Source organism: Vicugna pacos, chromosome 19 (genome assembly GCF_048564905.1).
Source record: "Vicugna pacos chromosome 19, VicPac4, whole genome shotgun sequence".
Classification (NCBI taxonomy): Eukaryota; Metazoa; Chordata; class Mammalia; order Artiodactyla; family Camelidae; genus Vicugna; species Vicugna pacos.
This window is the reverse complement of record NC_133005.1, coordinates 21344507-21362594: the sequence shown is the minus strand read 5'-3', so window position 1 is coordinate 21362594 and position 18088 is coordinate 21344507. Positions and strand designations below refer to the sequence as shown.

The 18088-nt window shown below is 36.8% G+C and overlaps 1 protein-coding gene across 3 annotated transcripts in view; it reads left to right on the top strand.

The window, feature by feature from the left end:
• PTPRA (protein tyrosine phosphatase receptor type A) overlaps nucleotides 1–18088 on the top strand; it is a 115408-nt gene that overhangs the window by 21623 nt on the left and 75697 nt on the right. For 2 of the 3 annotated variants that reach the window (XM_072943919.1, XM_072943916.1), the window contains exon 2: nucleotides 11838–11917. In XM_072943919.1, the coding sequence (XP_072800020.1) occupies nucleotides 11891–11917 (27 nt within the window). In that variant the 5' untranslated portion in view covers nucleotides 11838–11890. The remainder of the gene's footprint in view (nucleotides 1–11837; nucleotides 11918–18088) is intronic. The other variant, XM_072943920.1, reaches the window with a different exon arrangement.

Genomic DNA, 18088 nt, shown 5'->3' with positions numbered 1-18088 from the left:
TCCTTCCCCAGCCAGATTAGTTTTGGGCATGAACACTTTAAAAGATTAAGGGAAAAAAATCATAAAAATCTTATTAAAGTTTCTGTGCTCAGTTGTCCCACGTTTTGTCTAAGTTCTTGTTTCATTCTAGAGAAATTGAAGTTTGAAATCATAGATATGTATATGATCTATGCACGAAAGAACATGTGAAACATTAATTGGTAGATCTGTACTCAAAAAGATGTCTTGGCATTCGACCAAAATATTGGCAGGTGAATGTACATGTATTTGTTTTAAGTAAAAATCAAGTATTCAAGTTACATACACTTTTTTTTTGATACCTGATTTACTATATTTTTTAATGTAACCAGTCAGGCCCAGGTCTTATTTGTGGCAGATGTAAGTTTTTACCAATCCTTGGAGGAACTAGAGGAGATGCTTTTCTATGCTTAGGCTAAAGAAAACTTTCTCAAAGCAGCAGTCATCAGACAAGGGCCAAAGAGTAAATATTTTAGACTTTGCAGTCCAAAAAGCAAAATTGGGATTCTTATGTAGGTACTTTATAACAAGAGAAAACACATTTCCACGAATTTCTTATTGATGAAATTCAAATATAATAATAGTAATAATAATAATTGTTACTCAGTACAACTTTTTGTAATATAGGTATACTAATGAGAAAAATGGACTCCTGTCTTAGGTGATACATTTTGCTTAACTGAGGTTCAGAGTTAGTGTTTCCTGTCATCAAAATTGATTGCAAATGCTTATCTGTTAATGCTGATCTGTAATGAGATTTTACATATTTCATCTTTGAAAATATCTTCACACAGATGCACAGCTAAATACTGATATCAGCCCCCAAGCATATGATTTTAATTGTGCATAGTAATCACTTGGGAAGCATTTATAGAATTATATTAGATTTTTCTTTTAGTATTTGCCTTTTAGCATATCATTACATTGCAGATTAATTATTTCCAATTGAAGGTTAGGTGGAAGTGCCATAATTGCACTGTTAAATAGATTTTGAAATACAGAAATTTTCTTTGCATTTGCACTGAAGTCCTAAAAATGCTTCCAAAATTGTAGTTTGAGCTAAAAATATATATCCACTGCAAATTTGTTTGAAAATGGAGATCTCACTTCTTGTTTTAACTTTTGACAGCACAGGAAGTGTATAAAGCAGCTTAACATTACTTATGATTCAAATATTTTTGTCTAAATGACTTAACTGCAATTTAAGTTTCACATGTAAGTCCTGTTCTGTCCTATGATGTTAGGTTGAATTTATTAAATGTTATATAATCTGCAGCAAAAGCTAAGTTTCAAAGCTATTCATTTGTAATAATAGTGACTGAGAAAGGTCTTATTGTTCTGAAATTTCAATCTCAGCCCCAAGCTTTAAAAAAAATTCACAGTGAAACTTTACTACTGCTAAGCCATCAAACTGCCGTGTAGGCAGGCAGGACACGTTATTCTGCTTCTATTTGTGACAATGTCCATGACAGTGAATGAAGTTTACCATTGACACTCTTGGTTCAGTAACATGATAGATTCACATATATTCCAGAGTACCTGCTGATAAAAAATATAATAACAATTATCTTACATCTTCACAAGTTTTGTAAATTACCCAACTAAGCCTTTTCCTACTCCACACATATTTTTACAAACATCATCAGTTATAACTCATCTTAGCTAATTCTACTTCAGGTTATTCTGAAGTAGTATTTTCTCAACTTTTGGCCACATAGACTATTCGTAGAAGCTGATTCTTCACAAACTATTAATTTGGCTTTGACTCCTTAAGTAAATAACATCAGCTAAGCAATATTAGTAACATCTAACTCATTAAGCAACAGGGACTCTACTTGAAATCATTTGCCTTTTTTTTTTTAATAGATTATTAATTTTACTCCCACTGTCCTCAGCTTTTGGAGCAACTGGTTTTGCTGTAAGTTTATTTTCTCTGAATACATTTCTTGAGCTCCTGCAGTCAAGCATGATTTAATTAACTCACAGTCAGCAAATTACTTTCCTTTCTTGGCTAAAAAATGACCCTCTTGGAAACTTAACTTTGGTTACAGCCTCCTTTTTTTTCCTTCTCTCCCTCCCTTTCTCCCTTCCCCCTTTCCTTCCTTCCTTCCAGAAATTCTGCTGTGATGAGATATTCTGCTTTAAAATTTCCACTTTTCCTTACCATTGCTTTCCTGTGAATTGGAAATATTGAGATGACTAGTTAGTCTGGTAATGTTGTTGTATAGAGAGTTCTTCTAGCACAGCCATAGTGTCATTGCATAGTAAACACAATGCTTTCCCATCCGACTTGATAACAAAATAATCCACACTCTCCACCGTGCTTTAAAAGTATGACAAAGTCCACTTTTCTCTTCTTGTTTTGACTTGATGACTGTGCACTGGTAATAAAAAAAAAAACGCTACCACAGTATGTTAATATGTGAATGTGGCACTTGAAACACTTTGACTTGTAACCTTGTCACTGTGATTTGTAGTGCACTGAGGAGCAGTGCAGAGCTCTGTGAGCACCACATATCCAGGAGCCTCTCAATTCTGCCATTGTAATGTTGAAGCCAGCCGCACGTAGCCAACTTATAAATGAGTGGGTGCAGCTGTGTTTGATACTATTTGTAGACACTGGAGTTTGAATTTCATGTAGTTTTCACATCATGCAATATCATTCTTTTGATTTTTTTCAGCCATTAAAAAATACAAAAATTTTTCTTAGTTTGCAGGTCTTACTGAAATCAGGTGGTATGCTCACCTGTATTTAGTGTAAAGCATTACAAAGCCAAATTCAAGAAGGGAAAGATTGCATAACTCAACTGCATAAAAAGATAATACAAACAAAACTAAAAGATAAACTGCAAATGGGGGGAAATATTTGCAATCATATGTCAGGGAAAGGTTAAAATCGCCCTAGTATGAAAGAATACCTGCAGATAAGAAACAGACCAATACCCTATTAGAAAAATGGGCAAGGACAGTTCACCAAATAGATACAAATGTCAGTAACTATATGAACTATTGATCCAACACTTAACCAGGAAACACAAGTGAAAACATGGGAGGCTTTCACTTTGTACTTCATGAACTTGAGTATTGCTTGAGATTTTTACAGCAAGAAGATACTGTATTTATCAATGTTTATAAAGAAACCAGAAAAAAGTTTTCTTGTAATTTTTGAATTGCTGCTTGGTTTTCTGTATTCTTCAGTGGAGATAGAAGAGGAAGAGTCCTATGCCTTTCCTGCCTCTGCTACACTGTACATGTTGCTTTGGTTCAGAAGCCAGAGCATGTGGAATTGAGGCCCCAGAACATTCCCTCATTCTGGTCTTGTGTATTGTCTTGCGTGTTTTATTGGGACATGTTGGGTGCTGCTTGCATTGATGGCTTGTTGACTTCGAAGTCTAGAGTTTGATTTTTCCAGTGAAGCTGGAACTTCGGTGAATACATTAAGCATTATATAAATAATTTTGATTTCAAGAGTTTTGAGTTCCTTTAAAATTTTATTTTTATTGTTTTAAATAGTTATTAATAGAAGCAAGGGGTTGGAGAGAATTTTCCTAGTCAAGCCTTGTTTAAAATAATTCTGCTTGTAATAGGATTCTGTCTTTTCCTAGATTTGTTAAATGTTTCTAAAGATGTTTGGCATAGGTGTTAAATTCGTGGGCCTGTTACATACAAGCCAGTTTTTTGGGGGGAGGGTAGGGATTGGGTTTTTGTTTTTTTCTTTTTTCTAGTTCTGAATTGTCAGTCATAAACAATAACAGAACCTGGTAGATGAATGACTGCTACTGCATTTGCTCAAGGCAGTAGGTTATCAAGGTGAATCACAAGCAATGAGAATTTTACTTTGCATTTTTTTTTCGAATCTGGGGTTTTGAAATTTGATGTGTAGGAAGCGTGCTGTGTTATTCTTTTCCTGTTTTCTATGTAGATGATTTCATTATATTAGACTTTGACTTTTAGATCTTGGTTTAAAATGCTGTTGACTTACACACAAGTGGTAAGTATACTTCATGGGGAAAAGGAGTAATATGCTTATCTTGAAATAAGCTGATTTGATCAGGAGGAACCTTATCCTGGGCATGGCAGGAAATAAACTCCTGACACCAATTTATATAAAGTATAGCAGCTGTGATAGGGGAAGATGAGTAGCAGAGGGAGTAAGTAAAAAGTATAAATTATAAGAAGACTGGGAGAAAGTGACTTTGTGATCTAACTGTGAGACGGAGCGGGGAATATTGGGTAGATATGTACATGTCCCTAGCTATTTGAGGAAGGCATACTTCAAAAAAGTAGAGAAGATATGGGTATAAATCAATAGGAATGATATACCAAAAGGAAAATCAGTTTAAAGAAAAACAAAAACTGGCCTCAAACTAAAGATAAATGACTTCTTTCTAATAATAGATATTCAGACTTGAATAAGAAATTAGAAGATAGGAGTTCTGAAAAATATACAGAACTATTAGTCTATTAGCAAGTATAGAAAAAGTAAAGTAACTTGTTTTAAAATGTATTATTAAACTAATTCTTAATGAAAAAGTTCTGTAATCTTTCTTTTAATCTAAACTCTTTTAATCTAGTCTGACAAGTGTGGGCACACTTGTGAATTTGATGGGACTTTTTTTTTTTACTCCAGTGCTTATTTTACATCACATTGCAAAAGGGATATTAAAGATGTGACTAAGTTACTAATAAATTGACTTTGTACCAGTTAAAAGGGAGATTATGTAGATAGGCCTAACCTGATCACATGACCCCTTAAAATCTGGCTCCAGAAGTCACAGCAAGGAAGAGTCAGAGGATTTAAAACATGAAAAAGATTCAGCAAGAGGGAGATTTTTCCACTGCTGGATTTGAAGATGGAGGAGTCTGTATGGCAAGGATTACAGATGGCCTTTAACAGCTGAGGATGGCCTTTGGATGAGCAGAAGAAACAGGGGCCATAGTCCTATAACTACAAGGGACTGCATTCTGCCACAGCCATGTGAACTTGGAAGAGGATCTTGAGCTCCAGGTGAGAACACAGCATGGCATAAATCTTTATCCTTGTGAGATCATGAACAGAAAAACCAGCCATGGTGTGCCTGGACTTCTGACCTCTAACTGGCAGTTTGTTGTGCCTCTGGCAGTTTTCTCTGCTTTCTTCAGAACTTAGCTAAGCTTTTCAAAGGATGTAAGCATTTATCCAATGTTTTTAGATTTTTGTAGTTGGAAGGTTTTAGCAGATTTTCTAGACTGCTGTATTAGAAGATAAAAAAGATAAGTCTGTGTGCTTTAAAAATTGAGTTTTAATATTCAGAAATATTGGGTGTCAGCCAGAGTATGAAATTACCTTTTACATATTCATTTATTTCCAATTTTAAATGGTAGCTTCCTCTTTGAAAAAAGAGATTAAGAGCCTGATTTTCCTGTCTGTTTCCTGAGGAAGCAAAAAGGCAGAAACTTGGTGAATAGCAAGACCAGTGGTTGCTATAGTAATCATGGGACTTCCTGGCAATGGCTATGTTAACAGTGGGAAATGGAACCATGGCAGTGTTCTCTAATTTGCTACAAGATTTTGCTTCTCATCTTTAGAGTAAGAAGTCCTGCTCTATCATGGAATTGGCTCTTCCAGTTTATTTTATTTGTTGTTAGACAGTGATTAGAAAGCCTCACTGGCTGTGTACATTGCGCTATACTTAGCAGTTTTGTAATTATATGACAGTTATGATGCATTTCAAACAGGGGCTTTGAGACTTTCCATCTAGGTCCTTCTGGAGGAAGCCCTTTTCCTCCAGTGGCTATTGACATACCTTGGTTATATAGACCCTATTCAACTAGTGGGTGAGAACATAAATTTTGGAATCAGATATACCTGGGTTTGAGTCTCAATCTTGTCACCTACAGATGTTTGGTAGGTTATTTAATTGTTCTGTCCCTCAGTTTCTTCATCTGCAAAATGAAGCATCTATTTTCTGTGCTTGTTTTGAAGATATGTTAAGTAATGTACACTGTACACTTTGACACAGTGCCTGCCACATACTAAGCATTAATAAATGGTTATTATTCTGATCCTGGTTAAGCTGCTGCTTTTAGATGTGTCTGGTAATTTCTTTTAAAAAATGTTTTTTAGCATGCCTGGTTTATCCTTCTTTATTTGATAACTTTCAAGATTTGATTATAGTTGAAGGTGCCACTTAGAAAGGACCCAGCCCAAGTGGTAGTCAGCCACTGTAGCGGCATCTTCAAGGTTCGATCAAATTGGTTGTTTCAAAGACCCACACAGCATTTCATGGCCTTGAAAAGCAGAAAAAGCACCAGAAAACAGGAATTAAGCAGTTACTGGAGCATTGACCAGTAAGGATCACTATTATTTATTCTTAATAATGAATATGCTACATGTTTGCCTGAGCCTTTATTCAGTGCGTTTTAAAATTTGCTGTGTTTTCCTTTTCCCTTTAAACCTTACTGTTAAGTTCAAGAATAAGCTGAACTAAAAAGAAACTGTCTTAGAATAAAGAAAGATTCAAGATAGTACAATACACCATTTACTCTCATGGTGGTGGAATTTTCTCTGTGTCTTGAACTAGGGGAAAGACTTAAAGGAAAAAAGAGCTCTTTTATAGCTTGCTTGCAGGATTCTAGGAGGGACTCTGCTCAGCCCTGTGGATATTGTTAAGACGTGTTTCTTACCTTCAAGGATCTTACTGTCAGTTGAGGGAGGCCATATATAGTTACAATAGTTTGTGACAAGTACTTTACTGGAGGTAATGATTGACTCTTGTGACTAAGGGAGAGGAAGGAATTGGGACGACTAGGGTCCCTGGCTTGGGTGAGGGGGAAGACCGGAGTTGGCAGACTGACCTACTGACAGGTTTCGCACAGTCCACAAACTAAGAATTGTTTTTTTCATCTTTAAATGGTTGAAAGAAAGTCAAATCAAAAGAAGAATGATATTTTATCATATGTGGAAATTATATAAAATTCAACTTTGTGTTCATAAATAAAGTTTTATTGGACTACAGCTTTAAACTTTACCTGTTGTCTGTTGTGGCTCTTGTGCTACAACAGCAGAGCTGAGTAATTGTGACAGAGGCATGAGGACCTGCAAAGCCAAATGTTCACTAGCTGGTTCTTTACAGAGAGTTTGCTGATTCCTAGGGTAGATAGTGATTTTTATGCACTGAGTTAAGCAATTAAGGAGGAACAGATAAAAGAAAAGATGACATATTTCTATGAGGGTTGGTTATTTGAATCAGAGTTACTTGTGAGCTACACAGGCCTAGAAGTAAAGGGCATATGTAGATCTGGGGCTCTGGAAACAATTTGAGGCTGGAGATAGAGGAAGAAAAGGTGAGATCCAGAAAGCCTGATAGAGGAGTGATTCTCAGTCCTGGCTGCACATTGGAATCACCTTAGGTACTTAATTTAAAACAACCCAAAAAACCCAAACACACATTGCCAGGGACACTTTCCACCCACACCCTCTGAAATTATGATGTCCTTGAGCTGGGGCAGTGGCAGGGGAGGAGGGCTAAGGAGCTTCCCAGCCTTTTCTAAAGTGGAGCCAGCTTTGGGAACTGCTGGTGTTGGTGAGGATGGAACCAACATTTGAGGGGCAGTTCTAGATCGACTGAGAGGAAACGCTGATCAAACGATGATGGGAGTTGCATCAGTGATCAGATTCGCAGTTTGGTGTAATCAGTAAGGACTGAAGTCTCCTTTGGAGATCACCATCGACTCTGTCAAGAGCAGTTCCTGTGGAGACCGAGTGAGCGTGTGTATCAGAGGGTTTGTGGTTGGGGAGGAGAGACACTAAGTGTACATTGAGAAGATGGGCAAGGAAGGAAAGGGGAGAAAGTGATAGCTGGAATGGGGAGACATTGGAGATTAAGAGGGATTCTTTAAGATGATAAAGGCTTGTGTCTATTCATGTGCTGAGGGGGTTGGCACTCAGAAAGGAAACTGCCTGGAATGGCGGTATCAGATGCCACCATTCAGTTTTCATAGAAAGAGCTAGATTTTGAATAGTTCTTGGAATAACCTTGTTATTTTATCTGTTTTGGAAACATATGTTTAATGTGCTTCCTGCATTTGGACACTGCTAGTATAGCTGGAAAGAGAAGTGGACATAGGCACTGAGACACAAGGCCAGGAACTGTTCTTTGCCCATCCTGTCTAGGGCACTGATCTCATCTGTGAGAAAAGGATGGTGAACTGAACGGGCTCCATTGTCTCTTCTAAAGGTCTTTAAACGAGTACAAATTTTAATTAAACAGTAAGGAAGACTGTGAAATGTCTGTAAAATCATATGAAATGTCTGTGAAGCCCACTGTCTGACCTTTTAGTTCCTTAGTACCTGGGCATATGTTTTTATGAAGAACCCCAGCAGTTTGTTTATGACTCACTCCTCCATAAATTTGGGTACATTGTGTACAAAATATACCAACTTATCTTACCATTAGAGTATTTCCTCAGAAGCAGAATTTAGTATAGTTTTCTTTTAATTTTTTTTTATTATGTACAAGTCATAGAAGGAATACTTAGATAGTGCAGAAGTCCCACCATTAACATTTTGATTTATTCATTGGGAGTCTTATTTTTTTCCCAGTTTTTTTTTCCCTCCATCGATGTAAATAGTACACTTAATACATGTGCTAGTTGGGTTCTCCAGGAATCAGATTGAGACAGAGTAGGAGGGCAGAGGGCTTACTGGGGAGTAATGCCTATGAAGAAAAAGAGAAAGAAGTAGGCTGGACATGAGAAGCCACCAGACTGCAGCGCACACCTGACAGTCTCTGCCGGCCCAGACTGCCTCACAGAGGAGCATCTTACTGGTTGGAAAGGGCTAGACCATTGTTCCGCCACATTGCCCAGTCTTGGCAGGGGAGGGGGCAGTCCCAAGGAAAGGATGCCCTCTGTTTGAAAGCTGAGGTGGATTGTAAAGGGGTTAACAGCAGGAAGCTGTCAGCTAACCACATTCATCACAAGTAGGCAGTAAGTCCCTTGTTGAAGAGGGATCTGAGCAGTACATCTTTGTGTCTGCCGGGACATAAAATGTTCCATCCGGCTCACATCTATTAGGATGGCTACTATCAAACAAACAACAAACCAGAAAACAAATGTTGATGAAGATGTGGGGAAATTAAAACCCTGTGCACTGTGGGTGGGAATGTAAAGTGGTACAGCAGCTGTGGAAAACAGTGTGCAGGTTTTTCAAAAAATTAAGCATAGAATTACCATATGATCCAGCAGTTCTGTTTCTGGTATATGCCCAAAAGAATTAAAAGCAAGACCTTGAAGAGATATTTGTACACCAGTGCTCATAGCAGCATTATTCACGATACCTAAAACGTGGAAACAACCCAAGTGTCCATTGACAGATGATAAATAAGCAAAAGTGCAATAAACCAGTAACAAATACTGTATGAGTCCATTTATATGAGGTACTTAGAGTAGTCAAAACCATGGAGACAGAGGGAATAGTGGTTGCCAGGGGCTTTGAGGGAGGGGAGTATGGGGAATTATTGTTTAATGGGTATAGAGTTTCAGTTTTACAAGATGAAAAGAATTTTGGAGATAGATGGTAATGTTGGCTGCATAACAATGCGAATGTAACTAATACTACTGAACTGTGCATTTGAAAATAGTTAAGGTGTTGGAAGGAGGGTATAGCTCAGTGGTAGGGTGTGTGATTAGCATGCATGAGGTCCTGGGTTCAGTCCCTGGTCCCATTAAAAATAAATAAATAAACCTTATTCCCCTCACAGGGAAAAAAAAAAACTCAACCAAACAGAAATGGTTTAAGGTGGTAACTTTTATGTTATGCATATTTTAACACAATTTTTAAAAAGTGAAAAATGCTTCCCACAAAAAATTAATCAGTCAATCTGAGAAAGAGATGGGAAATTTTGTTTGTGCCAAATTTGAAGATTACAACCTGGGAAGAGCATCTCAGAAAGCTCTGATAACTGTTTCGCTGGTTAGAAATCAAAGCATAGTTTTATCAGTTTTTTGAGATAGAGTACTCTGCATTAAATGATGTATTTTTGACAGTTTACATAATCCAGATCTAAGTGGATCATCCTGGTTGGTCATGTGACCCCTACAAGCTCAAGAAAGAATGTTATCTTTTAAGGAGTCTTGGTGCTAGAAGAATGTTGCTCTTGATGGTTGAGCAGGTATTCCTGCCGATGGGCGAGGTTTGGTTGATGCATAATGCAGATACACAGTGCACAGTGGGGTGAGAGAAGGTCAAAGGGCAGAGAAGACTTTTTTATGTTTAAATTTTTCTTGTCTTACCGTAAAATAAGAATTTTATTTCACACCACTTTTCCTTTATTTCCTTTATTTAACATAAGTGGGTTATTTTGTGATCTTCATAAACTTTTTAAGATGGATACATAATATTCTAACAAGTGCTTACTTAGTTTATATATCCATTCCCTAGGTTTCTGAATTTTCTATATTAATGAAAGTACAGCAATGAATATCTTTCTATGAAGTTATTTACTGTATTTAGGATTGTTTTCTTTGAATAGACATGCAGAAGTTAAGTAGATTGAAGAGTATAAACATTCTTAAGGCTCTTCATGTTGAAAGCTCTTTCACAGTGTCGGTGCAAGGTATAAGCAGCCTGTACTGTCTGATCCTCAACAGCTTTGGAACTTGTTTCTTTTTTTTTTTAAATTGATGTATACTCAGTTACAATATGTTGATTTTTGGTGTATAGCATAATGTCCCAGTCATGCATATATATACATATATTCGTTTTGATTAAAGGTTATTACAAGATATTGAATATAGTTCCCTGTGCTATAGAGAAGAAATTTGTTTAGCTATTTTTATATATAGTGGTTAACATTTGCAAATCTCAAACTCCCAAATTTATCCCTTCCCACCCCCTTTCTCTGGATCTTGTTTTCTTAATCTTGGCTAATTTGTAGCTGAAAAATGGTCTCTCTTTGTTTCTGACCTACAGTACTGTATGGTCTGTGGAGGGCTGTGAATTGAGGGATTTGGTTAACTCAGTACTCTGTCCAAAGGTCCAAAGGGGAAGAGAAGATAATAATAAGAATGAGGACTCCAGAATCAGATTGACCAGGTTCAAATCCTGGCCCTGCTGCTTACCACCTTGTGGCCTTAGGCAAATCTCTGTGCATTAGTTTATTCATCTGAATAATAAGGATAATGGTTGCATCTGCCTTATAGGGCTATTTTGAGGGTTAAATGAGGTAGAACACATGAAAACAGTGATGTCTGGGCCATTGCATATGCTTAAATGTTAGGTATTATTTCAATATAAATTTGATTATTTTAATATCTTAAGATTTAGAATAGGAGAGAACATTAAATTCAGACTCTAGTCTTTTTCCAAGAGAGAAAACTGAGGCTTAAAGAGGTTAATAAATTTGACCTGGGTCACATAAGCTTATAGATTGCAGAGCTTGGACCCGAAGGTGGGTCTTTGACCAATGCAGGGATTTTCAGCCTTTGGGGATAATTCTTTGTTATGGAATGGCTGTCCTGTGATTTGTTAGATAATCAGAACTGTCTTCAGACATTGCCAGATGTCCCCTGAGGGGACCTAATGGTTCATAAGCCACCCTACAGTAGAACAGTCCAGGTTTTGGGATTAGGGAGGAAGGACGTGAATGCAGTTCTTGTGAGGTCTTCAGTGATCTGAATAGTTAATTCACTATTTAAGATGGAGCTTTGTCCTGTGGCTCCTGGAATGTTCATCATATTCTATGAGACATCTTGTTAGCGTGTGCTCCTCTCCCCAGAGCAACCGGTGGTATTCAAATAGGGCTGTTTTATCTTTCTAAATTTTTTTTTCCCTTTAGTTGCAGGTGGCACGACTGAAAAAAAGGTATTTATGGAATTCCAATGAGTGGTGATGGATGATGCAGTTCAAATAACTAAGGTAAGAGATATAAAACCAGAGCTGCAAGGAGATTTTGTCACCCAAGTTAGTGTCCTCATAAAATATAGCTGAAAGCAGATTCTCTCCCACTCCATTTATTTCCAAGCTATAAGAGTATAAATAATATTTTTGTAATTAAAAATGTTATAATTATTCATCCTTTAAGACAATGATTCTCAACCTGGTCATGAATCAGAATCACTTAAAGACCTTTAAGAAGTGAAAGACCAAAATCTGTGCCCTGCTGTCCTGCCCTTGTTGAGTTAGTTTCTGTGAGTAGAGCACAGGTGAGTCTGATATGGATCCTTGTTGAAGAACTAATGCACTGAGTCAAAGAATACAATACTCGGTCTATGTAGCATTAAATAACAACTTGTGTTATAAAGGAAAAACAGGTCTTCGTTATTCAGCTTTCCCATTGCTCTAAGTTTTGAGTGGCAGTGTAAACGAGGACTACAGCTTTGGAAAACTGTTGAGTAATTTCTTCAACGGTAAACAAACATACATGTATCCAGTAACCCAGAAATTCCACTCCAAGGTATTGAGAAGTGAAAGCATGTCTACATAAAACTTGCCTGTGAATATTCACTTGTACCTTTACTAATTATGGCAAAAAAAAGGGTGGGTGGGGAGTAATCAAATGTCTAAAAACAGGTGAAAAGATAAATTATGATATAGTCATGCAATGGGATTTCTACTCAGCATTAAAAAGGAATGAACAACTGCACAACAACATGGATGAATCCTGCAGATTTGAGTGAAGGAAGCCAGACCCAAAAAAGTAGTTTTGTGTTTAGTTGCCAGAAGATATGACGATAGAAGTCAGTCTAGTGGTTCCTCTGGCAGGAGGTGGGAAAAGGTATGAGAGAGCAGCATCAAAAAGGTTTTACATGTTAATGTATTCATATACATATTTTTTCTTTATTTCTTGCGGCAAAATACACAAAACAAAAAGATCACCATTTTGATCAGTTTTAAGTGTACAATTCATTGACATTAAGTAAGTATATTTAGAGGGAGGGTATAGCTCAGTGGTAGAGTCTGCGCCTAACATGCACAAGGTCCTGGGTTCAATTCCCTGTACTGACATTAAAAATAAATAAACCTAATTACCTCCTCCCACAAGAATGAATGAATGAATGAATGAATGAATGAAGTACATTTACATTGTTGTGTAGCCATCACCACCAACTATCTCTCAACTGAAATTCTGTTCCCATTAGACACTAACTCCCCATTTCTGCCTCCCCTGAGTTCCAAGGACTAAACTAAAAATTTGTAAGTTTTAAAATGGGGCATGAGAGGAAGGTCATAGCCCAGATTTCAGGTGACTCCCTGAGATGTGCCCCACCAGGTGAGGGCTCTTGGCTTCCGCAAGAGCAAGCCATGGTAGCATAAAAGCAAGTTTATTTAGGGAGATACACACTCCATAGACAGAGTATGGGCTATCTCAGAAGGCGAGAGGCCTCGAGGTGTGGGGGTGGTTAGTTTTTAAGGACTAGGTAATTTCATATGCTAACAAGTGGAAGGATTAGTCCAGCTATTTTGGGGAAGGGGTGGGAATTACCAGGAATTGGGCCACCGCCCACTTTTTGGCCTTTTATGATCAGCCTCAGAACAGTCCTGTGGGTGTGTCATTTAGCATGCTAATACATTACAATGAGTGTATAATGAGGAGGCTCAAGTTCTTCTGGAAGCCTTTCCACCATCTTTGGCCTAGTAGTTTCGAATCAGTTTTTGTGGTGTCCTCAATGGCTGTGTTATTCTTTCTACTTTCAGTCATCAAACAATTTTAAAAACTCAAGCAGAGAATTGTTTAATTTGTGCATATGTATTTATGCATGTATATATATGCAATACATGTATAACATGTACCTGTGTGTGCACACCCCCTTTCTACTGCTCTTTATTCTTGGCGTTTGAGATTTCTTTTTGTTATCATTTGCTTCCTAGCTGAAGAAATTGCTTTAGCCATTCTTTTAGAGCTATTTTGCTGACACATCATTTCCTTCATTTGCCAGTGTCTTTATTTCACCTTCATTCCTGAAGGATATTTTTACTCTGTGTAGTATTTTGGCTTGATTCTTTCTTTTAGCATTTGAAAAATATTGTACACTTCTTGTGGCTTCCATGGTCCCTGATGAAAAATATGCTGTCTTTCAAATTGTTTTTCTCTTACAAGTAGTGCATTGTTTTTCTCTAGCTGTTTTCAGGACTTTGTCTTTGGTTTTCAGCACTTTGAAGGTTTAATATCCTTAACTAAATTTGGAGAGTTTTCAGCCATTATTTTTCAAATAATTTTTCATCTCTGAGTTCTTTTTTCCTCTCATTTTTTTGAGGACTTTGGTGGAATAAATGTTAGATCTTTATTATTTTCCCGTAAGACTCTGATACTCTGTTCATTTCTTTTTAATCTCCTTCCTCTCAGTGATACAGATTGGACATTTTCTGTTGATTTGTTTTTAAGTTCAGTGATTGTTTCTTCTGTCATTTCCATTCTGCTATTGAGCCCATGCAGTGTTTTTTGTTTTTTGTTTTTCAGTTTTAGTTATTATATTTTTTAAGTTCTAAAATTTCCACTTAATACTCTTCATGTCTTCTGTTTACTGAGTATGTACAATTTCTTTTTGGAGGATTTTGAGGATATCTGCTTTAAAATCATTTCCAAATAATTTAAAATCTGTATTGCCATTGCCTTTTCTTCATTCAAGTTGAAATTTTCATGGTTTCTAGTATGACAAGTAATTTTGGATCACATCCTAGACATTTTGAGTATTCTGGTTCTTATTTACATCTTTTTATTTAACAGGCAGTCAACCTGTTTGGGTTTAGAACATACGCTGGCCAACTTGTTGCCTGTGGTTCAAAAGTCAGTTTAGTTTTCAAAGTCTTGCTATGCTATTCTGGTCTGCCCTACTTGTGAACTATGAAAAGACCAACTTGAAACCTGGGCGTTAATTTCAGAACAGTATTTAGTACTGAAACGTTTTGCTGTGTTTCTGATCACTCCTACACATGGGTCACTGAGGGGTATGTCTAGGATTTTGTATCGATATTTATAGAGGATTCAGTTATCTAGCTTCCTTTTTATCATAATCTTTCCTTCATTCTCTAGTTGAGCTGGGATTGGAGCTCCACCTTGTTGTTCCAGGGTGGAAATGGAAGACAGGGCTCCACCCACATTCTCTGAAGCTGCAGCCTGGTGGGGGTGGGGGAGGTGCTGCCTCATTAATACAGGGCTGGGTTGGGAAACAGTTCCTGGTGGGAGAAGGAGGGGTGCCACTTTTTTGTTGTTTGCTTGGAATAGGACAGATATCGTCAAAATACTTCCATCTTGCTGTGCCGCCCTTTTCCTGGTCCTGTGTCTAGAGAAAACAGGCTTTTCTTGGCACTTTTTAATTTGTGCTCATTGGTATTTTCAGGTTATGAGCCTCTCCAGAGCTCAGGGCAGGACATGTTAGAAGTCAAATCAAACCAAACCAAACAAAAAATAGGAAACTTCCTGCTAGATCAGTCCTTGTGTCCCAAGGTCCCTAACCAATCTACCTTCTTTTTTCTTCTTTTTAGAATGTTCTGTCGATTGCTTCATGAATTTTGTCTGGGGTTTTTTTTTGTTGTTGTAATTAGTGGGAGAAATAGGGTGAAATAGGCTTATTTCATCTTGTCCTGAACTGAGAAGTCCCTGTTTCATTTTTATATTATAAACATTAGTTTATGGACACTAGGTTTTCCCCTATGTACTTTTTTTCCCTAAGTACACAGTCTTGCATCTGCAAATAAGTTTTGGGGTGTTTCCCCAATAATTATATCTCATTTTGTTTTTTTACCCCATTAACTAGAACTTCTAGAACGGTGGTCAGCAAACTGGCCCATCTTTTATATTCATCCTACTGCTTGTTTTTGTTTTTTTTTGTTTTTTTCTGTATGACATACGGACTCAAAGTGGGCTCTACATTTTTAAGTGGTTGGAAAAAGACTCAAAAGAATAATATGTGAATATTATATGAAATTTAAATTTCAATGTTCATAAAGTTTCTTTGGAGTACAGCTGTGCTCATTTATGCACATATTGTCCATGGCTGCTTTTATGGTGCAACAGCAAAGTTGAGTAGTTGCAACAGAGACTGTGTGCCAGCCCCTGTTGTAGATTACCAGATCATTGTAGTGGCAGTCAACATGCTTTTCTTACCCTGGTTTAATGATTTCAGTGTTTCGCTTTTCAATATGTCATTGGCTATTATTTTGAGATCATTTTCTCAGCTGAAAGATTCTTTTGTTTCTGGTTTCTAAGGATTTTTGAGAAGTTGCCCTCACAAGTGTGATTCTTTTCCTTCATTCTCTGACTCATTGAATGGTACAAGCTAGGTAAATCAGAAACAAGTAGCATTTGACACCTTTCCCTCAGCTCGGGAGCAAATTCTTTATCAAATTCTGTGCAGTTTACCTCCTAAATATCTCCCTACTCGTAACACTTTTATATCTCTGCTAGTAACCTAGCCTCCTAACTGGTTTACCCACATCCTGACTTCTGTGCTCTATACCTATCCAGAGTGTTCATTCCAAAATTCCTGCCAGGTAAATCACCCTCTAGTAGAAGCAGAAGTCATACATCTGTTCTTCAGAGGCTTCTTAATGCTCTTAGGTCAAAGAAAAATCCGCCTTACGTCGTCCTGACCTGCATACATCTCCAGCCTTCTCTGGTGCCATGCTCTCCCTTACTCTTTGTTCTCTAGATACAATGGCTTCTTTTAGGCCTTGCACCATTTCTGAGACCATTGGCTAGAATAGAGTTCCACAGCCTCCTTGCCTGCTTAACTTCTATTCATCTTTGATATTCCAGTTCAGGAGTCAGAAGTCCTCAGGGAGCTTTACTGAGCTCCCTGACTAGGTTAGATTTTCTTATGGGCTCTTAGAGTCCTGTAATTCTCTTCTCACATTTATCTGTTAAGTGAGTTGTTTAATGTCAGCTTTTTTGCTGCTAGACTGTAAGGTTCATGAGGGCAGGTATTCAGTTAGGTTTTGCTTACTGCTTCATTTCTAGTATCAGGACTAGAACCTAGCACAAAACGAGTGTTCAGTAAATATTTTTGTCTAATGAATGCATTTTTAAAAAATCAAGAGTTTTACAAGCAGCTTTTCTGGCAATCATCAGGGTAATCATGTGGCGTTTTATAGTTTGAATTATTTTTGTGGGGATTTTTATTAATATGTTTCCTGATAATAGACTGTGGTTCAATTTCTGAAGTAAGCCTTCCTCAGTCATATAGTATAATTATAACATATCCTGCATTTTCTTGGTTAGAATTTTAAGATTTTTTTGCAGTTACTTTGTGTGCATGTACATGCGTGCACACGCATGTGCTTTGTCAGATATTGATATCAGAGTTATCCTAGTATTTTCATGGTTTATTTTATTCTGTTCTTTCATTGTCAGCTTTTCTATATCTTTATGTTTTAAATGTTTCTTGCAAACAGCATATAATTGGGTTTTATGTTATTAGGTCATATAATTTCATATTTTAATTGGAGCTTTTAATTAATTTAATGTGATCAATATATTTGAATTTAAATTTGCCATCCTTGCTTTCCATTTGACACATCTGTTCTGGGTTCCTTTTTCTCTCCTCTCTTGCTTTTTGGATTAATTGGCTTTTTTATTACTATTACAGTTTTTTTCCCCTCTTTGAAGTTATAGACTCTATCTATAATTTCTAGAGTGGTTACTCTAGAGATTATAGCAAGTAATCTAGGCTATTAAATTAATATTAATAGTAAATCAGTACATTGGTTCTTAAGCAATACAAAGATTTTGGAACATTTTAAATTTCTTTAATCTACCCCCATATATATCTATTTTTGTTATGTATTTTAATCATATATGTTTTAAACCTCAGAAGACATTATTGTTTTTTATGATTGGTGTACATTTAGATCCACCCATGTAGTACCACTTTCATTTTTCTTCACTCTTTCTGAATCTTTCGAGGATTATTTTCCTTCTGCTTGAAGAATGTCCTTTAGTAATTTCTTACAATAGTTTTGCCAGTGTTGAATTTTGTTCACTTTTCTTAGCCTGAAAATTTTTAAATTTCATCTCAAGATTCTTAAAAGATATTTTTACTGGGTATAGAATTCTAGATTGGCAGTTATTTTTGCCCTTTGAAGATATTC